Source organism: Mizuhopecten yessoensis, unplaced genomic scaffold (assembly GCF_002113885.1).
Source record: "Mizuhopecten yessoensis strain PY_sf001 unplaced genomic scaffold, ASM211388v2 scaffold3967, whole genome shotgun sequence".
Taxonomy (NCBI): Eukaryota; Metazoa; Mollusca; class Bivalvia; order Pectinida; family Pectinidae; genus Mizuhopecten; species Mizuhopecten yessoensis.
This window is the reverse complement of record NW_018405309.1, coordinates 49,515-72,687: the sequence shown is the minus strand read 5'-3', so window position 1 is coordinate 72,687 and position 23,173 is coordinate 49,515. Positions and strand designations below refer to the sequence as shown.

Genomic DNA, 23,173 nt, shown 5'->3' with positions numbered 1-23,173 from the left:
GACCTTTCATCTGTATGCAACATATTGCAATCTGCTGAAAGCTGTTTCTTACATCAACGGTGATGGTATAGGGATCCCGCCAACATTTACATGTGTGAAAAAAAATCAACTAGAGTTATATCCCTTGTGACCTTCACTTCCTGCAATGGTGGATGATTGACTTTCTGTTTACCGATCCCTTACGCGATGGGTACTGTTCACGCTAAAGTAAGGAACAAGCATATGTGATGTGACTGTGACATCTCAGTTTTTACTCGAGTTTTAATTCGCTGATGTTTAATACTTGTTATGATATTTGTTACATTAATGATTTGTGGCATGGGTTACACAAGTTCAGCTGTTGTGACATTGCAGATCAACATTTTGTTTTTGTTATTTTTGTTTTGTTTTGGGTGGGAGGGGTGGGTGGGTGATTTCGAAAATCCGCTTCCGGGTTCTCCAGCCCGATGCTCTACTGCTGAGCTAAAGGGAAATTCCTTACAGCTGACGTTGGTACGGCAACCTAATCAATGCACTTCTTTTACCCTATTCCCCTCTTTTTTCAAACACCAACCCTGGTTCTTTGACTCCCCGCCAAGTGTTTTCCTACCTTGAATGGGGAGAGTCAACGGCACCAGTTTGTAGTAGGACGTGGAATAGTGATAAAGATAGTGGCGTTGCTGTGGTTCGAGCTGTCAACAGGCGACCCTTGGCCCTGGAATGAAGAATAAAATGAAATATAAAGACATTAAGTTTTTCAAAGCATTAGGAACAAAAATAAGTCCCATTCTCATTCAACATACATGGACACTGGAGGCACAGGTGTCTGCCTCAAATTAATGGGGGATATACTATACACGCTTCGTAATTTTACCATTGAAATCTTTGTTGATTTAATTTTAGGTAATTTATTTTTTGGCTTCGTTTATAGTAAAAAAATTGTTAAATTATTCTCAAAGGTAGAAAATTATCTTCTGCTTTTCCTGATAATATCAATATGATTATCCGTTGTCAAGATTTCTGATCATGATTGGTTATTTGGCAAAACCAATTTTTACGACAAAATTTAGCTTTGTGTCTATGGGAATGATGTCAAAGTATAAACTTTTTGTCGGGATGAAAAGTGATATTTCAACAACTGAGCCATATGATACATTGGATAACTCTCGAACAGGATGTCAAGTTTTATAAACATTGGATGTCAAAGAAGTCCTGAAAAGTTTTTGAAAAGAAGTAAATCAGCAAAAAATCCAATGAAAAATTGACGTAACAAGAAAGACTCACTGTATACGTATCCCCTGGCAGATAACCATTCTGTAATCTAACAAATAATAGTATACAATACAAGTACGCAAAAAATGAGTTAAGTAAGTCCTGATGTCTAACTTGTTGTCATAATGACAAAATGTAACACTGACTTTCTGCTGATCACAACAGTGTTAGAGGTTTACACGGCGAGATACTTTTGACAGGTGCTGCGTCGGCAAAATCATATCTTGTAGTAAAAAGGCTGACCAGCTGAGCCTCTTATGTTATAGGAGTAGGTCATCTGTGGCATCGAATGCATTAGTAACAGGTGATTATAGAATTATCTATTTATAGCTACTTTAAAGACCTCTATAGACTACAAGCGATTAAGGGGATACCATTTTTCATATTTTTTACAAATAGTTAGACATACTAATTAATGTCTGGTATAGTAAATCATATTGTCATACAATGAATTGCAGCAATGTCTCTATTACAATACCTTCAAGTTTGAAACACCATGCTAGGGGTTCACATGAAGATGGATCAGTCCCTGTTAACATGTATAAATAGTGCCTGATTCAGGGCTACATTATTTATGTAATGTCCTGCATAGGTTTTACGTACATGATGATGCATGAAAGTGTGCGTAGCAAGATTTTTGAAATGTTTTAGTCACTGTTTGTATGATAAATATGTTAATCTTTTTAAAATTTAGTTGCAGTGCATCACTAGGGATCTATCGGTGCACATTGTATTTTGGAAACTGACCCCCAAATGTCATGAATCATACATTAAATGTTGCAATCCTTTATTTTTGACTTGTACTCCGTTTTTCGTCAGGAAATAGAAGGCAGCACAGACATGGACAATCCAGCCCCTCGGACCCGAGGATCAATAGACTTCAAAAGACCTGTAAGTCAATTATATGTGTGAATGATTAATATATATCCTGAATCTCTGCCATACTTCTGTTTATCAGGATTTTATAACCAGGGAGAGTCTGTAACCAGGGAAAGTCTATAACCTGGGAAAGTCTATAACCTGGGAAAGTCTATAACCTGGGAAAGTCTATAACCAGGGAAAGTCTATAACCAGGGAAAGTCTATAACCTGGGAAAGTCTATAACCTGGGAAAGTCTATAACCTGGGAAAGTCTATAACCTGGGAAAGTCTATAACCTGGGAAAGTCTATAACCTGGGAAAGTCTATAACCTGGGAAAGTCTATAACCAGGGAAAGTCTATAACCAGGGAAAGTCTATAACCTGGGAAAGTCTATAACCTGGGAAAGTCTATAACCTGGGAAAGTCTATAACCTGGGAAAGTCTATAACCAGGGAAAGTCTATAACCTGGGAAAGTCTATAACCTGGGAAAGTCTATAACCTGGGAAAGTCTATAACCTGGGAAAGTCTATAACCTGGGAAAGTCTATAACCTGGGAGAGTCTATAACCCGGGAAAGTCTATAACCTGGGAAAGTCTATAACCTGGGAAAGTCTATAACCAGGGAAAGTCTATAACCAGGGAAAGTCTATAACCTGGGAGAGTCTATAACCTGGGAAAGTCTATAACCTGGGAAAGTCTATAACCTGGGAAAGTCTATAACCAGGGAAAGTCTATAACCTGGGAGAGTCTATAACCCGGGAAAGTCTATAACCAGGGAAAGTCTATAACCTGGGAACGTTTATAACCAGGGAAAGTCTATAACCTGGAAGAGTCTATAACCAGGGAGAGTCTATAACCTGGGAGAGTCTATAACCTGGAAGAGTCTATAACCAGGGAGAGTCTATAACCTTGGAGAGTCTATAACCTGGGAGAGTCTATAACCAGGGAGAGTCTATAACCTGGGAGAGTCTATAACCAGGGAGAGTCTATAACCTGGGAGAGCCTATAACCTGGAAGAGTCTATAACCAGGGAGAGTCTATAACCTTGGAGTGTCTATAACCTGGGAGAGCCTAGATCTATAACCAGGGAAAGTCTATAAACTGGGAGAGTCGATAACCAGAGAGAGTCTATAACCAGGGACAGTCTTTAACCAGGGAAAGGCTATAACCAGGGAAAGTCTATAACCTTGGAGAGTCTATAACCTGGAAGAGTCTATAACCAGGGAGAGTCTATAACCTGGGAGAGTCTATAACCAGGGAAAGTCTTTAACCAGGGAAAGGCTATAACCAGGGAAAGTCGATAACCTTGGAGAGTCTATAACCAGGGAAAGTCTATAACTTGGAAAGTCTATAACCTGGGAACGTTTATAACCAGGGAAAGTCTATGACTTGGAAAGTCTATAACCAGGGAAAGTCTATAGCCTGGGAGAGTCTACAACCTGGGAGAGTCTATAACCTGGGAGAGTCTATAACCCGGGAAAGTCTATAACCAGGTAAAGTCTATAACCTGGGAGAGTCTATAACCAGGGAAAGTCTATAACCTTGGAGAGTCTATAACCAGGGAAAGTCTAAAAGGCAGCAGGTTGGAGGCCGCATTACACTGCTCTACTAAAACTAGTTTAAGTTACATTAAGGAAAATGACCCTTCCATGCTTTTAAGATAAAAAAATCTTTCCTTAAGTGTGAATACTAACTTAAAAGTATGTATCTTTTTGTTTTATTTTGTTCAAATACTTGCTACTTGAAGACTTTTGAATGCAATTGTATTACACTCAGCAAAAATTCTTATGTATATATTCAACAAGAAAAGTGTCAGCTGTCATCATTTAAGAGCAAAAACAAAAAGAATGATGCTGAATTATATGATAACTGTTCATTGTGGTTATTTGTTGTAAAATTATTCAGTGTAAAGTTTAAGTTTATTCTTATGAAAATGAGCAAACATTTGGTACATCTGTAATGTTTTATGTGTTTTGTTTGATACAGGCCAAGGTACAGAGAGTGTTGATAGAAGGACTGGAGAGAACAAAAGAAGACCTCCTCATTCCCAAGGTCCAGGATACCTTTACTGCAGAAAACTTTGAACAGGTGAACTCGATCTCTGATAATTAAATGTGAAATACTCAAACTATAACTAAACTGAACTGATCAATCTCATTCTGAATTTCTGATATTGCTGTGATGATGGTTACTCTCAGTTAATTTTTGTAGACTAAATTGTAAATTTTTGACTAAATCAGTTCTTAGAATTAGAGGTTTCTATTTTTCCATTTTCGAATTTTAGAAGGTTCGTTGCCTTTCAAAATGGCTTCCAGCTCCGGGTTGGCGCTAAATGTCATCATATGGAGCACAATTTGCCTACAAATGAACCTTGTTTATGTAATTTTTTGTTTTACATACAATAGTAGGGTCATAATCACATGACTACACGGTACATAAAAATATTTAAAAAAAAATAAAAAATCCGACCTACCTACCCTTGTTTTGGTTTTTTTGCCCATGCAACCCTAAACAGACTATATTTTTTTTTGGCCTAATGAGTTATCTTTCTTGGTATGCCAAGGTAACATTTGTTTGATGACTCCTATCAATTGTTCTAGGTGGTGAAGAAATGTGTGGAATCCAAGGCTCAACTCCAGGAGCTGGGTATCTTTAAGACTGTACAAATAACAGTGGACACATGTAAAGGTATATTCACTTTAATTTATTTTGGAGGGAACCTCTCCATTTTGGACCCTAAATAGAGCATTTTCAGTGAAATTGATAAATCATCCTATTTTCTGAGATTTGATGACTTTATCTGGAAGAACATCTCAAAACATGCAATTTAAAAATGTAATTTTTTCTCTAGTGTGTACATAAACACACATTTTATTTATGCTTTTAATTCTAACCACAAGTAATCTCCCTGTGTATTTTTTTAAAAAGTTGGCAAGTATGCCTAATATGTCATAACACCTGTATCTCTGGTACCTACAAATGTCTGTGTATAATAACCTGTATATCCTACCCGTACTGGGTGGCATAACACCTGTATCTCTGGTACCTACATCTGTCTGTGTATAATAACCTGTATATCTTACCTGTACTGGGTGTCATCACACTTCTATCTCTGGTACCTACAACTGTCTGTGTATAATAACCTGTATATCTTACCTGTACTGGGTGTCATCACACCTCTATCTCTGGTACCTACAACTGTCTGTGTATAATAACCTGTATATCTTACCTGTACTGGGTGTCATCACACCTCTATCTCTGGTACCTACAACTGTCTGTGTATAATAACCTGTATATCTTACCTGTACTGGGTGTCATCACACCTCTATCTCTGGTACCTACAACTGTCTGTGTATAATAACCTGTATATCTTACCTGTACTGGGTGTCATCACACCTCTATCTCTGGTACCTACAACTGTCTGTGTATAATAACCTGTATATCTTACCTGTACTGGGTGTCATCACACCTCTATCTCTGGTACCTACAACTGTCTGTGTATAATAACCTGTATATCTTACCTGTACTGGGTGTCATCACACCTCTATATCTGGTACCTACAACTGTCTGTGTATAATAACCTGTATATCTTACCTGTACTGGGTGTCATCACACCTCTATCTCTGGTACCTACAACTGTCTGTGTATAATAACCTGTATATCTTACCTGTACTGGGTGTCATCACACCTCTATATCTGGTACCTACAACTGTCTGTGTATAATAACCTGTATTTCTTACCTGTACTGGGTGTCATCACACTTCTATCTCTGGTACCTACAACTGTCTGTGTATAATAACCTGTATATCTTACCTGTACTGGGTGTCATCACACCTCTATATCTGGTACCTACAACTGTCTGTGTATAATAACGTGTATAATTTACCTGTACTGGGTGTCATCACACCTCTATCTCTGGTACCTACATATGTCTGTGTATAATAACCTGTATATCTTACCTGTACTGGGTGTCATCACACCTCTATCTCTTTTACCCACAACTGTGTGTTTGTCACCAATTGTATTCTTTTCTATACACAGCATTAAACTGTTTGTGTGTGTTATGGGGTTGATTATGCTATGTTTTAGGTCAATTTAAAGGACCCTTCTGTTAAAATAGTGTGTGACTTTTCCCTTTAATATTCCTTATATAAAGAAACAAATTTAAAGAAATTCCTCCCGATGACTGAGATTTCTAGTATTTAGAGTGTTACACTGATTAGCTGAATCTCCTTCTTAATATGTTGATGCTTTTTTCCCAATTACATCCCAGGTCAGTTCCCCAAAACCACCTAATAAACCCTTTGTGTTACACATGTACAAATATGTATTTCTTGAACAATGTATAAAACTGGGATTGTCATGACCTGTATTTCTGACTTGAATGATGTGCAGAACTACTATCTCTGTATGAGGTAGAACTGTACTATATGTAGTACGTGTATGTGTGTGTGATCCTGTCTTATCTGTATCAGTTAAAACAATACAAGTATGTGTCATAACCTGTACATCTGTATTTACATTAGGTACACCTAATATGAGTACATGTACCCACCTTATATGAGTACATGTAAACACCTAATATGAGTACATGTACCCAATTAATATGGAAACATGTACCCACTTAATATAAGTACATGTACCCACTTAATATGAGTACATGTACCCAATTATATGAGTACATGTACCCAATTAATATGAGTACATGTACCCACTTAATATGGAAACATGTACCCACTTAATATGAGTACATGTACCCAATTAATATGAGTACATGTACCCACTTAATATAAGTACATGTACCCACCTAATATGAGTACATGTACCCAATTAATATGAGTACATGTACCCAATTAATATGAGTACATGTACCCAATAAATATAAGTACATGTACCCACTTAATATGAGTACATGTACCCAATTAATATGAATACATGTACCCAATAAATATGAGTACATGTACCCACTTAATATGAGTACATGTACCCACCTAATATGAGTACATGTACTCAAAGTGGCTTTAAACTTGCTTCATAATGTCATGTAAGTTCCTCATTGAAATTATTTGAGGTCTTTCACACATATACATTTGTACATGTATGTTAATTGTTTTGCCAGTCCCTGGTGCCTCTGAAACAGCTTACGATGTAAAGTTCCTAGTGGAGGAGAAGAGATTTGAGGGAGGCATCCACACTTCTGCAGGCAACAATGACGTAGAGTCGGTAAGGCTTAAATTTCCACGACATATTGTTTTTGATGGGAAATTTCCAATAGAGACGGATAGAAGGTGGTTGATATGTTCTCAAGAAGTACGAAACTAAAAGTGTCAGTAAAGCTGTTTTTGATCTTATTCAAGTTTTCAAATGTCGTGGTCAAAGAATGTTGTCAGATATATCTAACAGAGGGTCATAGAGGGACTCTAGTTTCCTGTCACAGGGAGATACTCTGCAGGCTAACATCTGCACCAACAAGAGTGTTTAATATAAAATGACATAACTTGTTTTGTAATTCTTGTAAAATATTGAAGGAGAGCTTATGCCATACCGCAGCGTCCGTCGTCCGTTGTCTGCCCGTCAACTTTTCCTTTAAATGCTACTAGTCCTGAACGGCCAGGTAGATTTTGACTAAATTTAGTCTAGAGTATCCAGGGGACTCAATTTTGTATAAACGGTGTGTGTGGCCCCCCTGGGGGCAGAGGGGTGGGGCCCAATAGGGGAAATAGAGGTAAAACCTTGAAAATCCTGACTACCGTAGGGATTAAGGGATTTTATTCTAATTTGGTCTGGAGCATCCTTGGGCCAAGGGGACTTAATTTTGAATAAATGGTGGGTGTGGCCCCCCTTGGGGCTGAGGGGTGGGGCCTAATAGGGGAAATATAGCAAATTCTTTAAAACCTTCTTCTTCTGTAGGAATGCAAGGATTTGTTCCATATTTGGTCTGAAGCATCCTTGGGTGAAGGGGAACCAATTTTGTATAAACCGCGGTTCTGGCCCACCAGGGGCCTGAGGGGTGGGGCCAAATAGGGGAAACATAGCAAATTATTCTTTAAAATCCCTCTTCTTCTGTAGGAATGAAAGGATTTATTCCATATTTGGTTTGGAGCATCCTTGGGTGGAGGGGAACCAATTTTGTATTAACGATGGGTGTGGCCCCCCCTGGGGGCTGAGGGGTGGGGCCCCATAGGGAAATATAGCAAATTCTTCAATATCCTTCTTCTTCTGTAGGAATGAAAGGATTTGTTCCATATTTGGTCTGAAGCATCCTTGGGTGAAGAGGAATCAATTTTGTATAAACCGTGGGTCTGGCCCCCGAGGGGCCTGAGGGGCGGGGCCCATTAGGGGAAACATAGCAAATTATTCTTTAAAATCCTTCTTCTGTAGGAATGAAAGGATTTAATTTGGTCCATATTTGGTGTGGAGCATCCTTGTGTAAAGAGGAACTAATTTTGTATAAATGGTGGGTGTGCCCCCCCTGGGACCTGAGGGGCAGGGCCCAATAGGGGAAATAGAAGTAAAACTTTCATAATCCTTCTTCTACTGTATGGATTAAGGGATTTTATCCTAATTTAGTCTTGAGCATCCTTGGACAAAAGGGACTCAATTTCGGTTAAACAGCGAGTGTGGCCCCCCTGGGGGCAGAAGGGAGGGGCCCAATAGGGGAAACATAGCATATTCTTCAAATACCTTCTTCTGTACGAATGACAGGATTTTGTCCAAATTTGGTATGAAGCATCATTGGGTGAAGAGGAACCAATTTTGTATAAACGGTGTGTCTAACCCCCCTGGAGGCAGAGAGTCGGGGCCCAATAGGGGAAATAGAGGTAAAACCTTTAAAATCCTTCTTCTACCATAGGGATTAAGGGATTTTATCCTTATTTAGTCTGGAGCATCCTTGGGCCAAGGGGATTCAATTTTGTATAAGCAGTGGGTGTGGTCTCCCAGGGGGCAGAAGGGTGGGGCCCAATAGGAGAAATAGAGGTAAAACCTTTAAAATCCTTCTTCGACCAATCGGGATTAAGGGATTTTATCCATATTTAGTCTGGAGCATCCTTGGACCAAAGGGTTTCAATATCTCAATATCTTTACTTCATACCAATTATTTTAAACATACTCAGGTGAGCGATACAGTCCCTGTGGGCCTCTGTATAACATGAAATCTTTGTTGTGTATAAATATTCTTGGTTTTCGTGGTTGTTTATATTGAACCATGAATACAAGTACAACAAATTTGAATGATATATGTGTCTACTGTTTGTTAATATAGGATATTCACGAAAGCTTGTACCAAGAAACGATCTAAATGGCTTCAAACCACGAAGGAAATTACCCACGAACATTTCGTGGTATACAGTATAGAGCCTTTTACATTCACTGTCCTATCTGTATACTGTAAGTGTAATGTTGTACCCTACAATTCTAAAACTAAACCTTTCTAAAGTAAGATATTTCATGTTGAAATTTATCCATGTTTGATATTTATTTCCAGTCCTTAACTTTGGGTTTGAATAATCTGTTTGGACGAGCTGAGAAATTGACTGCAAAATATGCTCACACAAGAAACTTCAGAAGTAAGAAGAATAACCAGGCCCACATACAGTTCACAAAACCACTCAATGGAAACCCAGATGTCAGGTAAACATTACAGTTAACTAAACCACACAATGGAAACCCAGATGTCAGGTAAACATTACAGTTAACTAAACCACTCACTAGAAAGCCAGATGTCAGGTAAACATTACAGTTAACTAAACCACTCGCTGGAGAGCCAGATGTCAGGTTAACATTACAGTTAACTAAACCACTCAATGGAAACCCAGATGTCAGGTAAATATTACAGTTAAATAAACCACTCACTAGAAAGCCAGATGTCAGGAAAAAAATACTGTTCATTAAAACACTTAACGGAAACCCAGATGTCAGGTAAACGTTACAGTTTCATTAAACCACTCAATGGAAACTCAAATGTCATGTAAATGTCAGGTAAACACTACAATTGATTAAACCACTCACTAGAAACCCAAATGTCAGGTAAACATTGTACTTCATTAAACCACTCAATGTCAGGTAAACATATATAACAGCTCATTCACCACATGATTAGTTTCCTGTAGAGTGACCACATGATGAGTTACCTGCAGAATGACCCTATGTTGAGTTACCTGTAGAATGACCCTATGATGAGTTACCTGTAGAATGACCACATGTTGAGTTACCTGCAGAATGACCCTATGATGAGTTACCTGCAGAATGACCCTATGATGAGTTAGCTGTAGAATGACCCTATGATGAGTTAGCTGTAGAATGACCCTATGATGAGTTACCTGTAGAACAACACTATGTTGAGTTACCTGTAGAATGACGCCACGATGAGTTTCCTGTAGAACAACCCTATGTTGAGTTACCTGTAGATTGACCCTATGTTGAGTTACCTGCAGAATTACCCTATGATGAGTTACCTGTAGAATGACCCTATGATGAGTTACCTGTAGAACAACACTATGTTGAGTTACCTGTAGAATGACCCTATGTTGAGTTACCTGTAGAATGACGCCACGATGAGTTACCTGTAGAACAACCCTATGTTGAGTTACCTGTAGATTGACCCTATGTTGAGTTACCTGCAGAATGACCCTATGATGAGTTACCTGTAGAATGACCCTATGTTGAGTTACCTGTAGAATGACGCCACGATGAGTTACCTGTAGAACAACCCTATGTTGAGTTACCTGTAGAATGACCCTATGTTGAGTTACCTGTAGAATGACGCCACGATGAGTTACCTGTAGAACAACCCTATGATGAGTTACCTGTAGAGGTACCACATGACTTACCTGTATTTTGACTTTAATACTTAGATTGATCGTGGGAGGGTACAACACTAACACAGATGTCCCTCTCAGTGGCTACAAGGAGGCCAGTAAAGGAATCCTGACGGCATTCACAGTAAGTGTCTAGATAGCTTTAGATGATAGGCTTCGTTAACAACAAGAACTATACACATGTATGTTGTACATTTATTTCACTGGTTTTAAGTGCTATCACAGTGAAAACACGGATTTTTGTTTATATTGTAATTGCATTTTTAATTTGACCAAATGGTCATGGTAGATTTTGAAATTAAACACATTATTTGGAAATATGAATCAGCAAAAGGGAAAATCAAGGGTGACTGGAAATGAAACTGTCCAAATGTTCACAGATCTGTTGATGTACAAATTACCACAGGCAACTTTGAAGTAAGACATGGCTTGCGGTAACCCGTTTCTGAAATGTTGTACCCTGTACTGTGTTTGTGTAGTTCCCGTCCACGCTGGGCTCTCACATTGTACAATGGGACGGAGTATGGAGGGATCTAAGAGCCCTAACCAGAACCACACCCTTCCCCATCAGAGAGCAGGCGGGCCACACACTCAAGTCTAGTGTACATGTAAGTTGGAACAAATCTATTGCACAAGTAAAACAGAAAACCACCAAATGTAGTATACAAAGTGAGATAGGACATTCTGAAGTTTAGAGTACAGACGTCTACCAGTCGTACATAACAACTTCTATTTTACCCTATCGTCATCCTCGATACTTCAGGGGCTACGCTCACTTACACCTTCTGCATCCCTGCAATATGTCATGGCAAAGTTGAAGCTATATGGCTAACTATTTGATTGGTCTCAGGTTAAAAAAAAGACCAATTGCTATAGGCTGATGCCTGTCCTTTGAGGATTATAGAGGAGTGACGCCCGACTTCCATCAAATGATCAATCAATGGTGCACACTGAGCCTTCGATTTTGTTATGACATATTCCAGAGGTGTATAGAGTGTAGCGTAACCCCTGGAGTATCGAGGATACAAACGCCTTCTTTACTATAGGTTTAAACATTGTACTAATTGTTTCACTGTTCATTACTGGTACTTTTTTTAATCTCTGCTCAATGCTGGCTACAGTTTGAAGAACAATCCTTAATTTAAGAAGAAATAATTAAAAAAAAGAATATCCATAGAAACAGTGTTACTGAAGTTATGGAAAATTTAGCAGGATTTTTTTCCCTATTTTCAGTACTGTATTGCTTTCCTTTGGAAAAACTAAACATGAATTATAAGAAGCCCATCATTATCTCTGATTATGTTATCAGTGATTGGTGGGGGCGCGCACATTTAAATTAATTCTCCTTTAACATCAATTACCCAACACTGACTGTGTGACGGGTGCTTTGTATCAGTTTGCTGTTACCTTGTTCTGTAGTTAAATATTATTGGGGGAATATTTGTGAAATCATGGTCTGGAATTTTGCAAATTGTTTGTCTGTTCCTTTGCAGCACACACTCACAGCCGACACGAGGGATGATAAGATACTTCCACATACTGGGTACCTGTTAAAAGCTGTTCAGGTATGACAAACAAATTTCATCAAAAAAATGGAAGAAAGTTGTCATTTTTCATGTGAGTTGATTCAGACACGAGTCTTTTGTTGTAAATGTTATTGTTCATTGTAATTCATCAGATATGGTTCTGAAATGTCAAATCTATATATCTATAATCTATATAAATCTATATATCTATAATCTATATAAATCTATATATATATCTATAATCTATATCTATAATCTATGTATCTATAATCTATATAAATCTATATATATATCTATAATCTATAATCTATATATCTATAATCTATGTATCTATAATCTATAATCTATAATCTATGTATCTATATATCTATAATCTATATATCTATAATCTATATAAATCTATAATCTATATATCATAATCTATATATATCTATAATCTATATATCTATAATCTATATATCTATAATCTATGTATCTATGTATCTATAATCTATATATATCTATAATCTATATATCTATAATCTATATATATCTATAATCTATATATCTATAATCTATATATCTATAATCTATGTATCTATGTATCTATAATCTATATATATCTATAATCTATATATCTATAATCTATATATCTATAATCTATGTATCTATGTATCTATAATCTATATATATCTATAATCTATATATCTATAATCTATATATCTATAATCTATGTATCTATGTATCTATAATCTATATATATCTATAATCTATATATCTATAATCTATATATCTATAATCTATGTATCTATGTATCTATAATCTATATATATCTATAATCTATATATCTATAATCTATATATCTATAATCTATGTATCTATGTATCTATAATCTATATATATCTATAATCTATATATCTATAATCTATATATCTATAATCTATGTATCTATGTATCTATAATCTATATATATCTATAATCTATATATCTATAATCTATATATCTATAATCTATGTATCTATGTATCTATAATCTATATATATCTATAATCTATATATCTGTAATCTATATATATCTATAATCTATATATCTATAATCTATATAAATCTATAATCTATATATCATAATCTATATATATCTATAATCTATATATCTATAATCTATATATCTATAATCTATGTATCTATGTATCTATAATCTATATATATCTATAATCTATATATCTATAATCTATATATCTATAATCTATGTATCTATGTATCTATAATCTATATATATCTATAATCTATATATCTATAATCTATATATATCTATAATCTATATATCTATAATCTATATATCTATAATCTATGTATCTATGTATCTATAATCTATATATATCTATAATCTATATATCTATAATCTATATATATCTATAATCTATATATCTATAATCTATATATCTATAATCTATGTATCTATGTATCTATAATCTATATATATCTATAATCTATATATCTATAATCTATATATCTATAATCTATGTATCTATGTATCTATAATCTATATATATCTATAATCTATATATCTATAATCTATATATCTATAATCTATGTATCTATGTATCTATAATCTATATATATCTATAATCTATATATCTATAATCTATATATCTATAATCTATGTATCTATGTATCTATAATCTATATATATCTATAATCTATATATCTATAATCTATATATCTATAATCTATGTATCTATGTATCTATAATCTATATATATCTATAATCTATATATCTATAATCTATATATCTATAATCTATGTATCTATGTATCTATAATCTATATATATCTATAATCTATATATCTGTAATCTATATATATCTATAATCTATATATCTATAATCTATATATCTATAACCTATGTATCTATAATCCATATAAATCTATACTCTATTTATATCTATAATCTATGCCATCTGTAAATTCAATAGTATACATTTACATGCTATATCTAATTTACTAAATCAGAAATAAATTTCCATAGCTGTAGATTGAGAATAAAAGATCGCAGAATTGTATTACCGGTATACGGTAAATTCCACCAGAGGGTGTAGTATTGGTTATCAGAGCCACGGACGTTCTGACAGAATTGTACACATTAAGATATACATTTCCATATCCACACACTAATTCCATTGTAATGTCACAATGATCCTTCTGTACGTGTGGTCTGTGTTTCTGAAATTGCATATGTTTATTTACTTAAGGAATATGCTGGTCTTGGAGGAAATGTGGAGTTTGTCAAATTAAACAGCGAATTTCAAGTCAATAGAGAAATCTTGCCCCACATAGTAAGTATACTTGTACATAAGTAGGCTTCTACATACCACCAGCGACGTATATACTGTTACTACATACCACCAGCGACGTATATACTGCTAAAGTACTACATACCACCAGCGACATATATACTGCTTCAGTACTACATACCACCAGTGACGTATATACTGCTACAGTACTACATACCACCAGCGACGTATATACTGCTAAAGTACTACATACCACCAGCGACGTATATACTGTCCCTGATACCACAGATGATAAACTAGGAGCTCTAGAACATAGTTTGGTAGTTCTTTGTCCTAAAGACAGTTAGGTCATAGGTGAGAATTCCACAGAGGGTGGGATGGGATTTTCTCCCTTTCTGTGTATGTAAGTTCCACAGAGGATGGGATGCTATTTTCTCCCTTTCTGTGTATGTAAGTTCCACAAAGGGTGGAGTGTAATTTTTTCCCACCTATGTGTATGTAAGTCCCACAGAGGGTGGGATGCTGTTTTCTCCCATCTCTGTGTATGTAAGTTCCACAGAGGGTGGAGTGTAATTTTCACCCACCTATGTGTATGTAAGTTCCACAGAGGGTGGGATGCTGTTTTCTCCCATCTCTGTGTATGTAAGTTCCACAGACGGTGGGATGCTGTTTTCCCCCATCTCTGTGTATGTAAGTTCCACAGAGGGTGGAGTGTAATTTTCACCCACCTATGTGTATGTAAGTTCCACAGAGGGTGGGATGCTATTTTCTCCCTTTCTGTGTATGTAAGTTTCACAGAGGGTGGGATGCGATTTTCTCCCTTTCTGTGTATATAAGTTCCACAGAGGGTGGGTTGCGATTTTCTCACTTTCTGTGTATGTAAGTTCCACAGAGGTTGGAGTATAATTTTCTTCCTTTCTGTCTATGTAAGTTCCACAGAGGATGGGATGCTATTTTCTCCCTTTCTGTGTATGTAAGTTCCACAGAGGGTGGGGTGCTATTTTTATACGACCGTCAAATTTGACAGTAGCATTATGGTATGGCGTTGTCCGGCCGGCCGGCCGGCGTAAACTTTGTTTGTCTGGCAATCTCCTCCTAGATTTTGAGACGGATCTATTTGAAACTTGGTATACATTATAATCATGATATGAAGTTGTGTCTCCCTTAAAAGAATTTTGATTTGACAATTTTTTTCAAAAGTTATTGCCCTTTGTTCATTTCAGTATTTGAGTTTTCTCCGGCAATCTCTTCCTAAATTTTTCAACGGATCTCTTTGAAACTTGGTATACTATTTAATCATGATATGAAGTTGTGTCTCCCTTAAAAGAATTTTGATTCGACAATTTTACCAAAAGTTATTGCCCTTTGTTTATTTCAGTATTTGATTTTTTGATTTTCTCCTGCATTTTTATAGCGTATCAGCTAATCACTCTTAGAATGATGCAGATCTTATTTCAATGTAAGAAAGTACATAACACTATATGGTATTTGACGGGCGTATTTTGTTCCGCCCCGCGGTACTCTTGTCTCCCTTTCTGTGTATGTAAGTTCCACAAAGGGTGGGCTGTTTTCTCCCTTTCTGTGTATGTAAGTTCCACAAAGGGTGGGATGCTATTTTCTCCCTTTATGTGTATGTAAGTCCCACAGAGGGTGGGATGCGATTTTCTCCCTTTCTACACGTGTATGCAAGTTACAGAAAGGGTGGGATGGGATTTTCTCCCTTTCTGTGTGTGTAAGTTCCACAAAGGGTGGGCTGTTTTCTCCCTTTCTATGTATGTAAGTTCCACAGATGATGGGATGCTATTTTCTCCCTTTCTGTGTATGTAAGTTCCACAGATGCTGGGATGCTATTTTCTCCCACCTCTATGTATGTAAGATACACATGTCGAATGTGGAACACCCATATTGGATAACTCTATCCCACATATAGGTGCACCAAATGAACTCGGTTTGAAAACTACATTTTATTTCTAAATTTTAACTAGAGAGTGCCTAAAACACCCCGTTGCGTTCAGAATGTTCAGCACCGTATACCGACTGGTGTTCTGATTTCATTTCCATAGGATATGTGATGTCAATATATTGCTTTCAGTGTTCAGTGGGAGAATATTTACAGCCAAAACACAGTACATGTAAGCATCTGACATCGCCTCATGGAAAGAAATAATTTTTGAACAAACTTGCTGTGAAGCTTTTCCAAATTTCTTTTCTCCTAAGATATCTAGAGCACATACTATATTATTGTTGCTTTTGTTGTCAATTTTTACTACATTTAGGGTATTAAAGAGGTAGGTGAGAAAAAGAGTCTGTCATTACCTACGTAGGTATGTAGATATTCACATACCTACATGTACATATATAGATAATGATAGACTCTATCTGTCTAAGAACACCTTGTTGTTCATTCCATCTGCCAACAGTGCACTGAGGAGTATATCAAATAGGTTAGCTATTATGGTTTCTGTACTGTGTTCAAGCGGTATGAGCCATTAAAAATAAGGACCCTTTACAATTGGAACACCATAACAACCTCCATCACCATACAAATGATATCTACATATCTACACACCTGTCGATCTGTGATTACCTACAAAGGGGATCATACGGCTAGCACTTGAGTTAGAAAGCCAACAGACTCTCCAGATGAAATATACCTGTAGGTGTCTGTCATCCCTTGTATGTATAGAGCTCTCAAGTCATTTCTAGGAGTATGAATAGACACTAATAAAGTTGTTAAAAAATATAATAAAAGAAAATCACCCAAGGGCTAATACATCGAAATATAGACTTTTTCCATTTTGAAATATGATATTGATACTAGAACTAGCAATGGAAACTAAGAACTAGAATGAAATTCAAAATAATATGCAATAGAGCAAATAATCTTAAACTTACATAAGGTATGACTTGCCTAATTAAAACTGACCTAAATTATGACTAACCTTAGTGTAGATTAAGCTATGGCTATCCTGAGTTATGACCTATGTTCAGGCTAACCTTTATTTGTACCCCACTACTTTAAGGTTGTCCAGTTGTCCACAGCCTGTGGTACAATGTGGGGCCTTGGCAGAGACAAGAGGGTAACTGTCAACGACAAATTTTTCTTGGGAGGTCCACTGAGCCTACGCGGCTTCCAGGACAGAGGGGTTGGGCCACAAGTAGAAGGTTTGTTATCTGTTCTGTGTCATCTTTCTCTGATTTGTAAATTTTGATGGAGGAACATTATTATTGATCACAAAATTAAAGTGGTGTATGTTTGAGTTGGGAAAGGAAGAATCTTTGTGTGTAGATATGAAATAAATATGAAATATTACCTGCACAAAATTAAACAACGATACATTATGTATATATTGTATGTAGGTAACGGTATACATTATGTATACGTTGTATGTAGGTAACGGTATACATTATGTATATATTGTATGTAGGTAACGGTATACATTATGTATATATTGTATGAAGGTAATGATATACATTATGTATATATTGTCTGAAGGTAACGATATACATTATGTATATATTGTATGTAGGTAACAGTATACATTATGTATATATTGTGTGTAGGTAACGATATACATTATGTATATATTGTGTGTAGATAACTATACATTATGTATATATTGTATGTAGGTAACGGTATACATTATGTATATATTGTATGTAGGTAACGGTATACATTATGTATATATTGTATGTCAGTAACGATATACATTAGGTATATATTGTATGTAGGTAATGGTATACATTAGGTTTATATTGTAAGTAGGTAACGGTATACATTATGTATATATTGTATGTAGGTAACGGTATACATTAGGTATATATTGTATGTAGGTAATGGTATACATTAGGTATATATTGTAAGTAGGTAACGGTATACATTATGTATATATTGTGTGTAGATAACGGTATACATTAGGTATATATTGTATGTAGGTAATGGTGTACATTAGGTATATATTGTAAGTAGGTAACGGTATACATTATGTATATATTGTAAGTAGGTAACTGTATACATTATGTATATATTGTATGTAGGTAATGGTATACATTATGTATATATTGTATGAATGTAACGATATACATTATGTATATATTGTATGTAGGTAATGGTATACATTAGGTTTATATTGTAAGTAGGTAACAGTATACATTATGTATATATTGTATGTAGGTAACGTTATACATTAGGTATATATTGTATGTAGGTAACGGTATACATTATGTATATTTTGTATGTAGGTAACAGTATACATACAAAATATACATTATGTATATATTGTATGTAGGTAAATGTATACATTATGTATATATTGTATGTAGGTAAAGGTATACATTAGGTATATATTGTATGTAGGTAATGGTATACATTAGGTATATATTGTATGTAGGTAACGGTATACATTATGTATACCGTTACCTACATACAATATATACATAATGTATCCCGTTACCTACATACAATATATACATAATGTATCCCGTTACCTACTTACAATATATACATAATGTATACCGTTACCTCCATACAATATATACATAATGTATACCGTTACCTCCATACAATATATACATAATGTATACCGTTACCTACATACAATATATACCTAATGCATACCGTTACCTACATACAATATATACATAATGTATCCCGTTACCTACATACAATATATACATAATGTATATATTGTATGTAGGTAATGGTATACATTATGTATATATTGTATGAAGGTAACGATATACATTATGTATATATTGTATGTAGGTAACGGTATACATTATGTATATTTTGTATGTAGGTAACAGTATACATTATGTATATATTGTATGTAGGTAACTATACATTATGTATATATTGTGTGTAGGTAACTATATACATTATGTATATATTGTATGTAGGTAACTATACATTATTTATATATTGTATGTAGGTAACGGGATACATTATGTATATATTGTATGTCAGTAACGATATACATTAGGTATATATTGTATGTAGGTAACGGTATACATTATGTATATATTGTATGTAGGTAACGGTATACATTATGTATATATTGTATGTAGGTAATGGTATACATTATGTATATATTGTATGTAGGTAACGCCCTAGGAGCGGATGCCTACTGGCTTTGTGCTGCCCATGTCTACACACCGCTCCCGTTCAAACCAGGCCTCGGAGGATTTGGCAACTTTTTCAGGTCTCATGCTTTTGTGAACATTGGAAATGTTGGTGCTCTTGAATTAGGTAAGAAGCAGTCTGATCGCAAACATGGACATCTGATTATAAACTGACCTTTATGATGCATGGAAAGAACAAAATGTCTGCTTGCAACAAATATGAAAGATAGATTTACCACCCTACAAGGTAAACAATTATATTTCTGAATTTTTTCAAAGGCATAATTTACAAACCAACGTTTTCCTGAATGTTTAATCATGATTATTACTAAAGTTGATTTATTTGCCCCAATACAATGTCGTTTGTGAAAAAAATTGCAGAATCAAAATATTTTCCAAGCATAATTTAAGCTCTTCAAGTGACAATTCCTTACTTACACAACCTGATTTAAAAAATGTTTTCACTTGTCCTTGCATAAGTTTTCGTTTGGCATTTGCTAAATACCTGTTGTTATTTTTTTATTGTTACAGATAAGTCAGTAAAAGAGAATATAGAACAGCTATCTGAGGAGTTCCGTCTGGCCTACGGTGTAGGAGTTGTCCTCAAACTCGGCAACATTGCACGCATGGAACTGAATTACGTTGTCCCTGTGCGAGTCTTCAATGGAGATTGGTAAGTCATCCAAACATCATACTACATTTACTGGATTTATTAGTCGGTGTCCGAGTCACCTGTTAGGCAATGTGTACCTTAAATTATTAGTCATTGCAAATTATTAGTCATTGCAGTCGTTCAAAACTGCCTAGTCTATAACTCAATCATAGTGCTTGAAAAAAGTTACTTTTTAAATTGACAATTTGATGACTGGATAATGGATGATAATGTTTCAGCTTATGAGAAAGTATGTATTTATAAAATAAGTGAATATAAAAAGACTAATTCTGTGTGCAGTTTCTAATCAAAAACGAAGGTTATCAACAAAACGGTCATTTCAGAATTCATTATGACAGTTGCCTCCCTTCCTATGTATCGGAAACATTATTACACTGTCCGTACAATTACAATTAGTTGAACATCTGTTTTTGTGATGATGTAGAATTTAAACCAACTCAAACTCGTACCAATGTAATGGGTTTTGAACGGGTTTTTTAAAGGGATATAATATTACATGTGGAAATATTTCAGGATGGAAGTGTTGATCTGGAAAGTTATGTGAAAGAGCTGCAGTCGGTAAAAGGATAGGCTAGAGGGAGTTGGGTGCATTGTAGGACCTGTATTGGGTAGGATTTGATTGATATTAGAAAACAAATTACAACTGTTACACACTGTTGAGTTCAAACACCAACATTAGCGAAAAGTCGTCATTTGTTTTCTTGATTAATTGATGATAAGCCTCTCCTGCAGATTTACACTGATGATGTACTGTGTTTTATTTTGCAGTGTGAATCCTGGTATACAGTTTGGTGTGGGTGTAACCTTCCTCTGAGGAATTGTCGGTGATATGAATGTGATGTGCCTGCATGTGGACACAAGTATAGTGGAGCATGACAACAGTGGCTGTCAAATGATTTGACAAGTGTCACAGTGCGATAAACAGCCCACTAGAGACTAGAGCCACTGCTCACCAATCTCCCCAACCTGGAGATACTACTACTTAGAACATGTACCTTTTCACAGCCTGATGAAGTTGAATGGTTCAGGCTGTGGTAAAGTGATGCCATAGATTGAGTACTGCGGAACTCTTCTGTGTGTTTTGTAAATCAGTACATGATTAAAGAGTCTATGTTGCACAGTAATGTTACATATTGGGACTGGCACTTTCTGGCTCTGTTAGCTTGATAGATGTCGATTAGTCCAATTTCCCTATTAAAAAGTTTTTATGTATATTACATAGGAATATGCAGGTCTTCGACTTAAGTCCTTGGCATGAAATGTGGCAATATTCAGTTGTGTTTAAATTCATTGGAACTGTAAATCATCAACTGTAAATCATCAACTGTAAATCATCAACTGTAAATCATCAACTGTAAAAGTGGCATTTACGCTTGGAGACATGCAGCAAGATACTAAGATTACATAATGATCCAGTAATATTAATTACAGGATACATATTCGTAGGTGACGTTATTGTGAACTACCATTGAATGTAGTCTGCTGAAGGAGGTAACATTGAGTAAGATGATGGATATGTATATTATTAGGGTGTGGAAATAAAACAAATTTAAGATCTAAATGATATTAAATATGCCAAATTGTGTAAAAAACAACAACAACTTGTTAGGCTTGTAATTTTCGAGTGTAACTAATTTGACTAGTTTTGCAAGTGAAATATATGAAAGCAGAGACATACTGAAAACGTCAATAGACAGATGACTCAGCTACATACATTGTACCAGTAGACACCACTGTTTACCAGTTTGAGATGAATGGGTTTTATTATCTGTTAGACATATGTCTGAAAAAAGAGGATGCTTAAGTGTCAGTTACAGCCTAAAAAAAAAATAAGCAAAAATAGGTACAACGGAAAGATTTACTTGTAGACCATTGAACAAGTACGTGGATGATAAGACCAGATGTTCCGGATGTATAAGCGTCCTCTGTTTCATTGATGACACAGTCCATGTAAATCTAGGTCAAACTCAAGTGATGTCACTTCCGCAAAGTGAGAGTTGTTGTAGAGACAACGAATTATCAAGACACACCTATGAGCATAGTCAAAATCATCGAACTTTATATCGTACTAAGGAATGGCACATTGCCGAAAGAAAACATGATAGCGAACATACAACTTACCCTAGTTGAACCCAGTCCTAAAATATGTCTGGATAGTTAAAGTTCTGACACATGTAGCGTAACACCCAGGTACCCATACAGTTGTAGATACTGTACAAACAGAACAGGGAAAGATAGTTTGGTATTCTGGTAGCAGTGGTGGATCTAGTGGGATTTCAGGGGCTGCTTTCACATTTTTACATTTTCCTCATTTGGAAACCATTTACCAAATTAGTCTCGGAAACAAAATGTGAACAAATGTAGATTTTACATGGAGATCATTGAAAAAGTACAAGAAGAATAAGACCAGGTGTTCGGAAGGGGAAGCGTCTTCTGCTTCATCGACGACACCCGCCACGTAAATCTAGGTTAAATACAAGTAACGTCATATCATCACATCGAGAGTTCGGGTAGTGACAACTAATCCACAAAGCTCAGTAACGAGCATAATAAAAACATCGACCTTCATATCACACAATGAATTAGCATATTTACGATTACATTATGATGGCAACCATTAAACTATAGCTTTCATCAATCTGCATCTTTGGA

The 23,173-nt window shown here is 35.5% G+C and overlaps 1 protein-coding gene across 1 annotated transcript; it reads left to right on the top strand.

The window, feature by feature from the left end:
• The first annotated feature begins 123 nt into the window (after positions 1 to 123).
• On the top strand, positions 124 to 22,264 carry LOC110448281 (sorting and assembly machinery component 50 homolog). Its single transcript, XM_021494448.1, has 14 exons — positions 124 to 207; positions 2,071 to 2,142; positions 4,098 to 4,199; positions 4,712 to 4,799; positions 7,231 to 7,334; positions 9,598 to 9,743; positions 10,967 to 11,054; positions 11,410 to 11,538; positions 12,424 to 12,495; positions 14,686 to 14,769; positions 17,751 to 17,892; positions 19,829 to 19,975; positions 20,380 to 20,521; positions 21,290 to 22,264. Exons 1-14 carry the CDS (start codon positions 187 to 189, stop codon positions 21,333 to 21,335), a joined length of 1,383 nt encoding a protein of 460 aa, XP_021350123.1. The 5' UTR covers positions 124 to 186; the 3' UTR covers positions 21,336 to 22,264.
• The last annotated feature ends 909 nt before the right edge of the window (positions 22,265 to 23,173 follow it).